The sequence below is a fragment of the Peromyscus leucopus genome, chromosome 5, assembly GCF_004664715.2.
Source record: "Peromyscus leucopus breed LL Stock chromosome 5, UCI_PerLeu_2.1, whole genome shotgun sequence".
Lineage (NCBI taxonomy): Eukaryota > Metazoa > Chordata > Mammalia > Rodentia > Cricetidae > Peromyscus > Peromyscus leucopus.
The window spans coordinates 119,071,749-119,087,799 of NC_051067.1; the positions used below are offsets into that span (position 1 = coordinate 119,071,749).

At 47.7% G+C, this 16,051-nt stretch overlaps 1 protein-coding gene across 1 annotated transcript in view; it reads right to left on the reverse strand.

Annotated features, from left to right (window-relative positions):
* Cdyl2 (chromodomain Y like 2) overlaps nucleotides 1-16,051 on the reverse strand; it is a 198,720-nt gene that overhangs the window by 11,031 nt on the left and 171,638 nt on the right. Inside the window, exons 3-5 of the mRNA XM_028875701.2 lie at nucleotides 15,539-15,756; nucleotides 10,252-10,424; nucleotides 2,495-2,705 (exon numbers count right to left, since the gene is read on the reverse strand). Coding sequence (XP_028731534.1) covers nucleotides 2,495-2,705; nucleotides 10,252-10,424; nucleotides 15,539-15,756 — 602 coding nt within the window. The remainder of the gene's footprint in view (nucleotides 1-2,494; nucleotides 2,706-10,251; nucleotides 10,425-15,538; nucleotides 15,757-16,051) is intronic.

Below are 16,051 nucleotides of genomic sequence, written 5' to 3' on the forward strand. Positions count from 1 at the left end.
CACACTTGCCTGCACCTAATCCATGGTAGATGTGAGGCATGTGGGCTTCTGAATGCATGGGAGTCTCTCAGTCACCTCCAACAGCTTTCTCCCAGTTCTCTCTTTGAAAAGAAACATGGGTGTTATCTAGAAGCCCAAGGCAGCTGGCGAGGCCAGGGAGCCACTGATAAAGACCAGTAAGGACAGACGCTAGACCTTTGAAAATATCCACATAATGTTTGGTCCCTACTCAGACTCTGGGCAAGTCACTCAACCTCACAGGCTCTCCTCTATGGCTCTGGGCTGCCAGCTATGGCTGGATTAGTGGAGACGGGGCTGCAACGGCACCTGGCCTATGGTGCAGAGGTGATGAAGAGACACTATTTTCATTACTGTTGGTGCGATTGATTTTGAAAGGAGCAAGGAAGAACACAAAGGATGCCAAAGAGACCCCGTTAGTCAGGATCTCACTGTGGTGACCAAGGCAGCCTTTCAAGGAGACAGAAGCAGGCCGGGACACCTCCACACTGTGGAATTGACAGGAGACGGGGTACAAAATGAGAAAAATGGAAGAAGTTAGGAAATTGTAAAGTTCTTTGCTTTGCCCTCTTCCCAGGGATTCCAGAGCACCTGGATGGTTGGGAACCATAGGAGTTCTCTAGTGTGCAGGCTGCCTTGGGAAAACCAGGGCTTGCTTCAAGGTGACTATTTAATAAAGGTATTCAAGAAGTTCCCTGCAATCTGTTTCCAAACTAAAACGGTTAGCAAGAGACCCAAGTGACAGAGCCTTGAACAGTATACTCTCAGCTCCAGAGCTATAGGGCTGTCCTTGTCACTCAGGCCATGGGCTCTCCCATGGCCTACACCACCTGCTAGTGGGGTACCCCCTGTAGTCATTAAGCAGGCCGTTTTGAAACCTACATAACAGCTGAGGTCCTGGCATCATCCATGATGGGCGCAGCGCACGGTCCTGGTCAGCCTGCCCACCTATGCCACCTTCTTCCCACCACCTTGCATGTGGAGATCTCCTCCAACAACCTGTCTGGGCCAGCTGCACTCTCTGAACCCGCAGCCCTGGTCCTGAGTGCTCACCTGAGACTCACTCATGTGCAGTTCTGCTTTACAACAGGCTGGGCTGAAAGCACAAAGCGTACAGCAAATCTTGGGGATCCAAACCCTAGGACCACCATTGTACCACACGGTTTATTTATTTTAGTGTGTGTGTGTGTGTGTGTGTGTGTGTGTGTGTGTGTGTGTGTGTGTGCAGGTCAAAGGATAAGCTCCGGTATCAGTCCTCAGATGCCATCCACCTTGCTTTCTGAGATGGGTGTCTCACACTAGCTGAGAACACACCAGGCAGTCTAGGCTAGCTTGACCATCAAACCACAGGGATCCACCTATGTCCATCCTTCCCTGTGCTGAGATGACAAGCATCTGCCACCGTGCCCAGATTTTTTTTATGTGGGTTCTGGGAACTGAACTCAGGTCCTCAGGTTTGTGTAGCAAGCCCTAGACCAAGAGAGCAAATCCCACAGCCCATTGCACAGCTTTAGACAGCTCCCATCAGAGCCTTGGTCTGCCACACATGTTCATTGGTAACAACAAACTGTCTTCCTCATGGCCCTGTGTATGGCCCCAACAGGGAATGCTTTCTATGTCTTGTTGCCACGACTGTGTGTCCAGTCTAGACTTGTCCTGCTACCACCTATGGTGGACTCCATGGCTTCCCTGGACCAGCGCTGCTAGCTGCCCAACCTAGTCATGTGACCATCCCTTTGCTTCTCTGATCTCACTGCTCCATCTACATCATGGAAATCTCCACATTTTCACAGGGGTGAAGACAGCTTTGCTATCACTCAGTCTTTCACTCTTCTTGCATGGATGCATAGCTGAACTGTACTTCCTGCTTCCCTTGTGTGAGGGTGTGGCCACATGATGTGTGAATGAACAGAGGATACTCTAGTGAGACTGGCCTAGAAGACCCTCTGGGGTGATGACCCTACATCACTAGAAAGGAGATAGATCTACTGGACAGGAGCTGTTTGGTCAACGTGGACAGTTCTTGCACATTTGCTGGACTGTTCTAGAGTCAGAGGGCAGCTGTTGCTTACACTCTGATAATTCTGATAACTCTGATATAGCTGTTGGCTATAGCACTCAGCTCTCCCAAAGACACAGCATTACCAGAGTGTGGTGAGGAAGAAAGGGGACACTGTGGGCATGGTGCCTGGCACATAGTAGGTAAACAATAGACATTATCATTGTCGTCTCAGCTCAGCTACTCCCTCAGACACCAACAGCACGAAGACCTATTGGTCTGCCTTGAGACGAGCCTGGCTTCAGTCATAGCAATTCTGGGAAAGCAGAGGATGCCAGAAAGATTCCTCAGGCCTAATGAATACCTGGGTTTCACTCATAGGACATTGCCATATTCTAACGCCAGGAAAAGGGTCCTGGTGAGACCCAGGCACATGCATCTCAGATGGAAGATTTATGTAGGAAATAGGAGGCTTACCAGTGCCACACCCAGGATCTGGGGGAAGGTGTAGGAGGAACAGCCAGCAGGTGTGAGGCGGATAGTAGCATATGGTGTCTGAAACCAGGCCTTCTCACTGGCCCACACGATGTCACAGAGGGGTAGAATGGATGCTCCCAGGCCCAATGCTGGCCCATTGATGGCTACCACGATGGGCTTCTTAAACTGGATAAAGGCCTTCACGAAGTCTCTGGAGAAAGAGAACAGCCTCTTTAACTAATGGCTTCCATTGGTTGGCCTCTGGATATGCCCAATTCAGGTGCTATGGCACAAATCCTGGTCATCAGAACCAAGTGGAGCCCAGCCAGAGGCCACACAGCATACATGTAGAACCACAGGGCTGACAGATTCTCAGAACAGATAAATGGCGTGGCTAAGCACGCTGGTGGCCTAGTCTATGCCTGGTATGCTCTCATTTCTCTTCACCACCCCTCTACTCTCAAAAACCATGACCTGGGCAGTACTTCTATGGGCACCCTAAATATTGACAAGATTGTATATTTAAAGGAAGATAAGCAGAATGTCACAAAAGAACCAAAAGGGAGGTGTGGTGTCCTTCAGGAGTATCCCTCAAGGGCAATTCCATCTCAAAGGGAGAGTAAATGTTCTAACATCACTGACCAAGATGTGATGGCTTGTGGGGAATAACTTCACTAGAGGAATTCTCTTTTTAGCTTGATGATTACTTTGAGTGATGCTGAAGATAGAATTCTAGCTTAAGATGGTAGACACGGGCAGGGCCTAGGGACACCAAAGATTTCTTCCAATCCTGGGATGTTCTAGTTCTGAATTACCTGCAGGGATGCCAGAGTCATCAAGGTTGGTTCTACAGTACTTACGAGAGTCTAGTGTTAGGATGGCCTTAACTGAAACTGGGGTAGAATGCTAGGCTTCCATCAGGAAGCTTCTAGACTCAAAGCTAGAAAATAGGGTGATGTTTATGCTGCCTGACATCATTCTGCATTGATCAAGGTTATAGTCTGTGCCTTTACCTATCAAACAGGGCCACCAGAAATTAGTTCGTGTGTGTGTGTGTGTGTGTGTGTGTGTGTGTGTGTGTGTGTGTGTGTGTGTGATGTGGGTGCAGGTACCTATGGAGGCCATAAAAGGGCATCAGATCCCATGGGACTGTAGTTACAATGGTCATGAGTTGCCTCCCTCACATGGCAGTTGGGAATGGAACTCAGATTTTCTAGAGGAGCTGAAATCACTCCTTATTGCTAAATCATCTCTCAGGCCCTAGAAATGACTTATTTTGCCTGGGAATGTTTTTTGCCTTTCCTCTAATTGGTGTGAAAGATCTATAAAATGTTAAAGTTCATCTGTGCATGGAGGGAAGTTACGAGATGTCTAGTTAAGCTAGCATTCATCATTCTTAGATGGAAGACTGGGGACTACCAAAGAGTTACAAGAACAGAATCTGAACACCCACGACCTTGGTCTGCCCTGGCTTACCTCTCTGGGCTTCTCTCTTGCCACTCTGGACCCTGCCTACTGTGCATGTCAACAGGCCACATTGTAATTTGCAATTACCCTACTGATAGAGTCTGCTTGCTTTTTTGAATCCTTCTTCCCCTTTAGCCCCCAAGGACACTCACAGACTTGCTTTGGATACTGTCTGGTTTCCATCAGTGTTGAAATTAGAACCCATGAATAGCCACTGAAGAAATATACTGTCTCCCAGAAGGGGCACAAAGACTGCCTCTGTTCCCTTTTCTTCCTGATCTACTAATAGACTGCATTTCTCAGTCTTCTTTGTAGCTGGCTGTGGCCATGAGTGTAGACCACATATACCTTTTCCAAGTGAACAAAGCCTCCCACCATGAGTATCTCCAAGCCCAGCCATCTAGGTGGACATGACAGGCAGGGATAACACCAGATGGAAGGGTCTGGATTCACGCTTGGAGAACAGCCTTTAAATGGATGGCACAGTTACTTACTTTTCTGTGAACAAGAAGTAAATTTCTGCTTCTGCTGAGTCATTATACAATGGGAGTTTATTTGTTATATCAGCTAATACTTAACTAATACACCCATGGAGCTGAGTCAATATCTTCTGTTGACAATATTTCCCTTCCCTAACACTTATCAAAAGATGCAAGTACAACGGCAATAAGTTGGAATCTGATTCTTCTGTAAGAAAGATTGTTTCCTATTCTGCTAAGGTGGGGAGACCTTAAAGTCTATGTAAACCATTAGGGAGTACTCAGCTTTGACCCAAGATTACACATCACATTGTCTGACATGAGAGACTCACCATGGTCACTATTAGTCCCGCTTCAAAGAGAAAAATCCCAGTACTACCACCCTCTGATGACTGGGTTTACAGTGGCCATCCTCCTGGGTTCCCATCCTACCCTCACAGTTGGGTTTTAGGTTAGATCACTGGCTTATTTCTATTAATGTAAACTGAGTTTATTAAGGGTATGAGACTTTGATGGACAGTCTAAGGAAGCCAAGGGTTGGGTAATTTTTTTTAAATCAAATATCCCATTTCTAAGAACTTCTGTACAATTCCAAAATCTAGGATCTGAGACATGGGAAGACTTTCAGACTCCTCGAGCCACACCTTCCTCTCAGTACAGACTCCTTCTGAGGATTACTGAAGACATGAGCACAGCCCTCCTATACGCTACCATGCATCTGTACATGCTCTCAGCTACATAAAGTCCATGACTACTAAATTAGCCTCTGTGCTGTGGGCTTTAGGTAGGCCTTGCTGATGCTCCAGAGGTTTCCATCTCAGGACCCAGAGACTTTTGCTCTGTGCAAGACTAGTAGGGACCCTGGAGAAAGTGATGGGTTTGAAACACATACAGCCCTGGCCTTTCGCCACCAGCTGCTCCCATTTCATTTCCCTGATAGAAATGTGCTTTATGGGACTCTCCCATCCTTCTTCTCTCACCTCTGGCATAAGATCACTATTGGAGGGGCCCCAAGGACGCAGAAGCTGAACAGCAAACAGGATATTGCATTACAGACCCGATGCTCAGATATCTGATCCCACTTCAGTGGCAGAGCTGGGCTCAGAGGACTGCTCTCTATTTTCTTCAGTGTCCAAGACCCTGAGAGTGACTCTGACCTTTTGCAGATTCCTGTGCTCAGCCCAAGCCCTCTGTCTAGAGTCTGACCAAGGAGATGGGATGTCTGACGTGGCATGGAACATCAAAGGAGACAGTTTCGGGGTCAAATCTCAACTCTGTCCCTTACTAACAATCAGACTTTCCCCTCTATAAAATGGGAAGGCCAATGCCAGATACCCATAGAGCTAAATGAGAATTAACAAGAGTAGAACATGCCCAACACACGAGGAATAATAAACCAGACTGCTGTGATCAGACCTATGTTTCTGTATATAGCTCTCATCTGATTCATGGTGGTTTGTGGTCCATTCTCCTAGCCCAGAGGAAACTCAAGAAAATGCTGCCCCTGGGGACATCTCTGTCTCACCTGGAGCAACTGCCATTTCCCTGAGACCCAGGTGCCCATTCCCTTTAACCAGAGTCAGGACAGCCAGAGCCATGTCGGGCATTCCAGGGTCTGTGAGCACCAAGCACACATGACAACAAGGCCCCACAGGGATCTCCAGAAGTCTACCCTACAGTCACAATGGTCTGGAATCAACTAAGTAGGCTAGGCTAGCTGGCCGGCAAGCTCTAGAGACCTATCAGTCTCTGCCCACCCCTACTGCAAGTACACAAACATCATCACACCCTGTTTTTTTTTTTTTTAAAAAAATATGGGTTCTTAGTGCATGGCAAGCACTTTACCAGCTGAGCTATATCTCTAGCCCACAAAGGTAGCATTTTTTTACATCCATTCTAAGCATTTAATGTGTCCCATGAGCAGCCTGCACAGGGCTGTATATGAGCACCTTCCATCCTAGCAACTGGTCAGAAAGGCTAGAACTAGAGTGCAGATAATTCCCATTTTCTAGATGCATCTATAGGCTTGGTGAGAGGAACTGTGCATCTAAGGGTGCACCACTAGCCAATGCAGAGGCAGGTGTGACTCTTCTTGGATACCGTGCTGCACATGACATTGTGTCACCTGTATACAGCACAGGTGAGGTTGCCCATCTCTCAGGGTGGTCCAAATACAGGCGGATGAGCACCCTGAGTTCTCCCCACATCTGCTATCCCCCTCACCCAACATCTGCATGAAGGAAATGAACACCATTCCTATGTGTGTGTTCTTTACAAAAGTAGAGGGGTGTAGGGGAGTACTGCGCAGACTAGGTGGTCACCTAGGAAACCACAGCAAGGGATGTCTGTAGGGGACATGGAGATCAGGGATGGTTCTGGGTCCAAAGGATAGCTCATTCCTGGTGATTATGAGTAAGGCACTTTCATAAGAGACCGTTGTGCTCGTGAATTTATTAATGCACCCAAGGAATCCACAGGAGTAGAGATGGGGCTCCCGCATGAACAAAACACCCAACAGTGCAGTTTGCTCAGATGCCTCTCTGGAGGACCACAGAAGACTCTCCGAACAATGCATTGCTGGCCGGTCATGCATCTGAACAGTAGCTTCCAAGGAAGCAGTCCAAAGTTGAGGGAGCAGGAGGGTCCTCAAGGTGTGATGATTGAGCCTGGGTCTCTCTCTGACCCAAGGGCACTCATCTCTGTGCAGCATGTCATCTGCGCCACTCTCCACCCTCCTCTGAGCTCTCAGCCTTCTGACATCTTGATCCTCTCCCCACTCTCTTCCCTCGTGGGTAATACTAAGAGTTTCTCTGGCTTTCTCAGTCCACACCACAGAGAAACTTCCTGCTTGACCCGAGTTAGGTGTTCTCTGGCTACATGAAGGAACCATGAGTGACTTCGTGCCTGGGGAGATGCTGCCCCACTACAGAGAGTTCTCAGGACTTCCTGGGGCATTTGAGCTTGGGACACGCTCCCTCCCTCCTGACTCTCCATGCTGTCTGATCTGAGAATCAGTGGTCCAAAGGATACCCCTTTCCCCACCCCTAGGTCTGCCTTTCCCAGCCCACAAACTAGCCAATTCTCTTCCCTCCATGGCACCTGAGGGAAGTCCGTCTGTTCTGCTTGAGTACCCCAGCCCACTGACAAGGCACAGGTCTCATTTTGCATTTCTCCAGAGGTGGCCCTGACTCTTTCATCATCTCTCATCCCCTCAAGCCCACTTTGGTTTCTTTAGTTTTACTTAGCCAGGAAAATGAGAAGTGAAAGGCCCCTGATTCCAGCTCCAGCTTTGTTATGGTCAATGTCTTCATCCCCATCTGACCACCCTAAAATCTTTCTCCTGACTTGGTCTTCAAGACTCTAGAGAGCATAGACTGTCACTTTTACTACCCCAATAGGCCAGGGGGGATAGGCAGAGGATGAGCAGCTTTAATAGATCTGAGCCACAAAGAGAGGGCTGGCCAGTGAGATGCTTCTCTCATTTGGGAGGTCACTTGTGAAAAGTAGAATGTACTATGAGGCAGGGGTTCCCTGTTCAGGTCCCCCTCTCCCATAGTGACTTGGCTACAAGCCCTTTATTCTAGTGACTGGGCACTGACTACTCCACTAAGCCTAAGACTGTACTGAACCATGGCTCAATACAACAGAAATTTATTCTGTAGTGTCTTGGATACAAGAAATCCAAAGTCCAGGTGCTATTCCCCTGTGGGGCACTGAGGCAGGAGCTTCCCAGGCCTCCTTTCCCCTACTGATTATGTCAGCCTTCTTGGGTGCTCTGCCTCACTCCAGCCTCTGGTCTTTCTGTCACGTCTCTTTTCTCTGTTGTCATGCCTAAGCCCATGCCATCACCTTTCTCAACCTCAAGGGCAGCTCTCATGACATTTAAAGTCCATTCTAATCTAGGATCTCAGGACTGTGAACTCCACTACATTAAAATTCTTTTCCCAAATTATTAGAGTGAATAGATTAGGAAGTGCCTGTATTTGGGGGCATGGGGGGGGGGGAGACAAGAGGTCTAAGTGCTAAGTCGCTATGTCTCCATGAAGGAGAATCCTATGCCATATCTTAAAGGGTTTCCTGGGCTGGAAATCCCAGAAGCACCTCCACTGAGATTAGTAAACCAGGCTTTCTACACTCACAGACAACTCTTTGGTCTCTGGGGTGTGCTCTGGTGGCCCCATTCATGCAGAGGGAATCACTCTAGTGGCTTTGCTGATCCCTCAACTCATGCAAAGCCATCATTGAGAAGATGCAGCCAAGGTCAAGTAGAAACACAAACTGCCAGGGCTCGGCGACACCCTGGAAATGGGGAGTGACATCAACACCCCGATTCCTTCTCAGGAACTGGGTCCAGGCTTCCTAGTTCCTTCCTGGGGAGAATTTTGCATGCGGAAGCACACAGGCATTCCTGAGCAACACTTCACTCAAACTTGGACCCGGAATTCACACAAAGGAGTACCTTCATGTTATTCCCTGTATCCTCCCAAGTCCCTGGTGATGACATGGGAATCCTCTGGTGTGATTCAACCACAGGACAGTGAGACTGGAGACCCCGAAGAATCTCCAGTGTGCATCCTGAGTTCTAAGGCCCCACATGACGTAAATGTCCATGGTCTTGAGACCAAGGGGCTGTGGCTCTTCTCTGATTCCCTGAGCAAGGAACAAGAGCAAGTAAATCTTTCCTGGAGTGGTTCACTGACTGACAGCTGTCAAGTAGTTGAGTGACCTGGCCGGAGAGTTCGTTCATTTGCTTTTGTTATAAATAATTGGGGGGAGGGGCTAGGCAAGCATCTCAGTGGGTAAAGTGCCAGCTTTGCAAGCATGGGGACCTGAACATGCACCTCAGAACCCATGTGTCAAAGAAGACCTTGATGGCATGCACTTGTAATCCAAGAACTGGGGTGCTGGTGACAAGCTGGGACTCACTGGTTAGCCAGCTTAGCCTGATTGGCAAGTACCAGGCCAGTGAGAGACTCTGTCTTAAACAACAAGGTGGACATGGCCTGAGAAATAACAGCTAAGATTAACCTCCAGCCTCCACATGCATGCCCATGTACCCACACATACACACATACACCTACACATGCATTCACATGCACAACAACATATAAATAAACAGGGAGATAATTACCCTGTGTCCTGAAAGGGTTACTAATAGTTGTCCCTGTGTGTCAGCATGAAGAACCCCCCCTAGACTTTAAGGGGGGGTTAATACCTCTACCCACAATGTCTACCAATGCACAATAGCCCCCAGTTCTCCACCCTCTTCCTAGTACTTGAGTCACATCAGGTCCAGGACACAGAAATGTCTACACAACCCAAGACCCCCACCATCAGACAGAAGGCAGGAGCAGAACACATTATGAGTATCACCAATGCAGGCCTTAATGAGAAAAAAAAAATAGGTGTGTCTTTTTTTTTATAAAAAAGGGGGGAGAGGGAGTACAATGCAGCCCAGAGAGCAAAGTGTGCCATTGGGGCCATGGACAAAATGGGGGCTGCACAGCTCAGATCCACAGTTCAAAGATGGAAACAGAGCTGGATGATAGAGCATTTGTCTAGCATGTACAAGGCTCTGAGTTTGATCCCTGACATTGAAAAGGAATCAAATTTCAGATAAATCAAAAATAACTTTAAAACATAGGTATGTCCTGGTGTCCTAAACGTTGCCAAGGATGTACTTACCCTAAAAATAAAATCCCACATTGTTTGAAATTTAAGTTTAACTGAGCAGCCTGTCCTTGCCTTTGCTAAATCTGGTCCTCACTGGCAGGCGCCCAAAGCGTTCATTCAAAGAGAAGCTGGACTCACCTGATGGCTTCTGCGATCCGTGTGCTTTCCTTTCTCCGGTCACTGGAGAGCCGGCCGATCAGGTAGGAATAGTCCAGGCCACTGCAGAACACGCTGCCCACCGCACTGAGCAGCAGCAGCTTGCTGTCGTCTGTGGCCGCATTGCACAGCGCTCTTCGGACTTCCTTCATGATCTGCGGGCAGAGGGAGGTTTGCAGAGCTCAGACTATCTGAGAGCCTCCACCGAACCAAAGCACAGGCCAGACCCCGGAAGGAAATACTACCGAGCCAAAGCCTTCCAGCACCACCCCCAGTGCAAGCAGAAGGATGAACTTGGAGGTCATAGGTCACTAGTCCAGACCTGGGAGCCTGGCATGGATTTGGTCAGTTTCTATGAACCTCTGCAGACCCACTTCTGGGATTTGCTGGTTGAAGTCCTTACAGAGTGTGGGGAACTTGCCCTGTGTACAGCTTTGGTGAGCTACCTAAGCCTCTAGATGGTTCAGTTAAAATTTTCTCCCTAGACCCTTGCAGGGGTCATAGGTAGCCATGCTTAGCAAGCTTTAGTACTGCAACATGACCAAGCTCATGGTCTGCCATGCATTATCCACGAGACTGGGGATTTGCGGGTCTTAACATCTAGAATTCTTTCCAGGTAAGGAATAAATGACAGGTCACCTGGAAGTTCACAGCCCGGGAGGGATAGTAAATTCTGGATTAAGAACATCTGTTATTCCCTTCATTCCACCACAGGGGAAATTTCCCTTGCTTTCCCCAGCGAGACCATCGTTTGAATAATGATCAGAATGTTGTCTTTCTTAGACCCCTGCTGTATTCTTGAGACTACCACAGTGCCTGGTATAGTCATTCAAAAGTAGCCCACTGCAAGTTGGTAACTCTCACAGCTTTCCCCTCCGACCTTAAAAGAAAACGACTGTGTTTCCATGCTTAGAAGCCTCACTGAAGGTGAGGCTGCCTCTGGAAGCATGGTGGCTCTGATATCTAAACCTCCTGTGAAACAGTTGTTTGGCTGAGGGGCGGCGAGGGAGCTGCTCAGCGTACAGGAGAAAACAGCCCCTCTCTTTTCCCAGGCTACTGAGGTCATTAAAGAACCAGGGGCTACAGCTGCTGGCCTGCCACACACTCTGGGCACAGAAGCAGAAGCAGCATACAGGACCTCAAAGGCTGGCGCTGGATGAAACCACACGTGTGGACGACTCCACACTCTGACTCGTTCCGGTCACAGCCCTGTTGAGAGTACTGACCATGCTGCCTACACAATTTCTCTTGTGAGTCTGGCCATTCAGGATGACCCACAGCAGTGTGGCCAGGATGCAAAATGTAGGCTTGAAACTTGTCAGGAAACTTGTCATCTAAAACTAACTAGTCTAGCCCTTTCTTCAGCCTCTGTCCTCCACATCACAGTCAGAACAAGCTGCTTGAACTTTTTCTGTAGGTAAAATCTCCCATGAGAACTTAAAACCCCAACACAAAGTTCTGAGGTAGAATACCACATGAAAGAGAAATCTTCAAATTAAAGGCAGGGAGTGAGCTGTAGAGTAGCTCAGTGGTTAAGAGCACATACTGTTCTTGCAAAGGACCCAAGTTGGGTTCCTGGGGCCATGTCAGGTGGCTCACAACTGCTTAAAATCCAGCTCCAGGAGTACAGCTTCTGAGAATATTGCACTCATGTGTACAAAACCACACCTAGACATGTGAGTGTGTGTGTGTGTGTATGTGTGTGTGTGAAAATAAAAAGCAATATCTTTTAAAAATTAATGAATTGATTGATATGGAAATTAGATACAAGCTAGTGATATCCCTGAGTCATTTCATAAAAATGAACACAGAAGTGCTTTTGAGAGAGACTGAAGCCTAAGCCACATGAGAACTTCACAGGCAATAATCCCCACTGCAAATGAGCTCACAAGAAAATGACAAAGCATTTGAGAAATATGAACTGACACATAAATGGGAAGGACACAACAACTTTAAGTAATGTTGATCTAAGAGACTCTAACAGTTTAAAACAGCCAAATGGGGGGAGGGGTAAACAATAACGACTAACAGAGAATTAAATGAAAGATTTAAGGGAAGGAAACATATCATATGGACAGCAAAGTCATGAATCACTGCCAAGATTAACATCAGACTAAACAGAGCTGGAGAGAGAATAAGCAAACTGGAAGATCTGAAGAAGTCTCCATGAGCCCAGATCAGAGAAACAGACAGAAAACACAAATAAGAAGGTAACAAGTATAAGCCTTTAGGTATCAAGGTAAACAGGCAGAGCCATGTCTGAGGCTGAGAATGTATGTAGGTGGACTGCATTCCAACCTGGACACCACAAGGGAGAACACATTTCCAGCATGTTCTCTAGCTCCTGGCCTCACTCTCCATCTTCCAAGCCAGCAATGGCCAGCCAACTCTACTTGATGCTCACTCTGTCTCTCTCTGACACTAATTCTTCTGTCTTCCTCTTCTGTACTAAGAACCCTGTGATTGACACTGAGACCACAGAGACCTTCCCTTCCAAAATAATCTCTTCATCTCAAAGTCAGCTGAGGATCAACCTTCATTCCTTCGGAAACCTTAATGCCCAGGCATGCAACTTAACGTCGTCTTAGGTTCTGGGATGAGAACAGGAGCATCTTGGGGAAATGGTTTAAGTCTGCTTAATACATGCCTGAATTTTGAACATCACGAAAGCCAATATAGAGCAAAGATAAATCTTTAAGTATCCAGAGGTAAAAGAAAGCTTAACTCAAAGGTGAACCTTTGGCCAGAGGATAGTTCTAAAGAAGACTAGCAATCACTAGAGGGAGGTAATGGAATATAGTGTTCAGTGTGCCGAGAGAAACATCTATAGGACAAATCCTTCACCAATCTGACTGGCCACTCAAAGGCAATGGTAAAAATTGGGTATTTTCAGCCCAGGAGAGTTTATCACTCTAAGACTCTCAAAGAATATAAATATAAAGGCATGGACTTCAAACAGAGGAAAAGTGTTATTCAGAAAGAAAAACTTATAGATAAACTAGAAGAACTCAATGTGAGAGAGACAGATGCCCAGCAGAAAAAAAAATGAACGGAGACAGGCTTTGAGAATAGTCTGCATGGCCAGGTGTGACAAAGAGCGCATGGTAGACACACCTGCATGGCTAGCCTGTTCCTGTGTGTCCCTGTTAGCTTTAGCTGTCAACCTGACCCAGCATAGAGTCATCTGAGAGGAGAAGGCTCAATTGATGAATTGCCTAAATCAGCTGTGGTCATGTCTGGTGGGGGAACCATCATGATGTAGGAGGACATAGCCCACTGTGGGTAGCACCATTCCTAAGGTAAGTGGTTCTGGGTTGTGTAAGAAAGCTAGCCAAACATGAGCCAGAAAGCAAGTCAGAAAGCAGCATTATCCCATGGTTTCTGCTTTCAGGCTCCTGCCTTGAGTTCCAGCCCTGATTTTTCTCAATGACGGATCCAGAAGTATAAGATGAAATAAACCCTTTTCTTCGACTACATTGTTTTGGGTTTAAGTATTTTGTCACGGCAACAGAAAGGGGGCCTCAAACACTGTGGATGCTGGTGGTGGTACTGGCTGAGACCATGAGCACTGGAAGAATGAGAGGCTGAGGGCAGGCACTGGACCCCTCTCTGAGCAGGAAAGTGGACAAGCTTTGAATTGTGAAGCCTTGTTTGTCCAGAGGGCCTGGTTCCCACTCCTGCGCTGACAAGAAAAAATCACAACACACCTTCTGATCTCAGCATTGAGTCAGTGCATCTAGCCATGAATGGACTTCTCGCTTGTACTGTCAACCCAGCCAATGACACATGGACAGCTATGAGAAGAAATTCAATTGTCACCGTGAAAGCGTCCCTCCCAGTCTGTTCACTAACAAGTAAGGTGGGCCTGCTGGGGACTCTGAGCAGCCTTGGTTTCATCTTAGTAACAGCAAGATCCTGCCTAGGCCAGCCCTGGGCACCAGACTCTCCTGAGTACCTGCATGTGCTGTCTCTAATCTCACAAGCAAGACTCAGTGCCTTTTCTGTAAACAGGTGGTGCACAGGCAGGGTCATTTCCCCTGGTAACAGAAACGGCAACAGAAGTTGGGGTGGGATTAGAACCCAGGTTGCTAGACTCCCAAATATACATTCCTCCTCCAACCCCTCCTCTTGGATTCAGTGGGATCTTTCTTTAGGGACTACCTGTACCCAGGGCGCCAGCTCACCTGACTCGTCAAGCCACTGAAACCAGTGGATCCATAACTCATTCTTAGAACTGACGGAGGCGGATCAGGAATGCAGGCCATCATAAACCAAGCCCATGGCTCAGGAGGTAGAGCCCCCGGGTAACTCAAATCGGTGGAGCACAGTGTGGCATCCAGGATGAGTGAGCACCCATTACCACACAAAGTTGTTCCTTAGAGGCAGAATGAACTAAGAGGTGTCATTGATTCAATTTATGGAAAGGAAATGATGTGCCTTTTTAAAAGCTTTTAAAAGGTAGTGAAGTAGAAAAAATGTAGGAAGAATCGGTCTCATGTGGATGTGTCATAATGAGCTTAAAATAACATGGGTTCCAGGTGTATGTGCATATGAGGAGTTGCCCATGGAGGAGCCCACACTCTACATCCTACAGAGAACCCTTGGGTGCTTCTGCTAAAGGTAGGTGAGGACAGTCCCCCAAAATTCCACGCTTAGAGGAAGGGCAACAGCAACCACCTGCCTCATAAACCCCAAAGGTACCTGCCAGCTCTACTCTCACAATCTGCCAATCATTCTGGGCTGTCACACCCACATCCCGATAAAAGCCATTATCTACATAAATCCTATAAGCCACATGGTCACAAGTTCAAGGATATGACACCCCACCACCACCACCACCACTTCATGGGCATTCCTGAGGTTGCCCATGAAGATGCACCAGGGAATACCAGACAATCCCACCAAGGCCAGCCTGGATGAGCAGTTCCTCTAGAGCAGCAGTTCTCGACCCATGGGTTGAGACCCCTTTGGGGGCTGAATGACCCTTTCACAGGGGTTGCCTAAGACCACCTGAAAACACATATCTACATTATGATTCATAACAGTAGCCAAGTTATGAAATAGCAATGGAAATAATCTTACGGTTGGGGGTCACCACAACACGAGGAACTGTATTAAAGGGTCGCAGCATAAGAAGGCTGAGAACCACTGCTCAAGAGAGTGCCCAACCCCAGATGTGTTGTCAACTCCCCATGCTCCCGTAGATATTATGGACAAGTGAGTAGAGGGTGTTCCAAGGCCAGGCGAAGGAGGCCCAGAAGCTCTTTACCTCGGGCGTCAGCGCATTGTTATCTGAAGTCTGGCTGGAGAGAAGAATGTGTGTGAAGCCCTCTTCCTTCCGCACCACGATGTCACGAAACCGACAGTTGCTTTCATTCTGGCGGACGCTGTACCTGAGCCTCTTGTCAAAGACGTAGTCCTTCTCTGTCTCCAGCTTCCTCTTCACGGGACTGTGCAGGTTCAGGCCTCCATTGGTCAGAGCAGGGCCTTCCAAAACCAGAAAAGCTAAGTGAGAAACTGGCTTCCATTGTACTGCCACATGACTCAACGAGAGAAAGCCTGGGTTTGCAGTGGAAAAGCCCAGAGTGCCCGGGGTCCCTTGTGCTCTGCCCTGGGAGAGTAAACAGTCCGGGACATAAATGACATCTTCAAATGCAGAAAATAATCTGGGGGCTTTTAGCAAAGAACTGGTGTGAGGGACTGATCCCATTGTGGAACACGTCTGTCAGTGAGCAGTCTGCTTATATTAGGATCCTTAACAACCAAGAACCCACTGACCCCT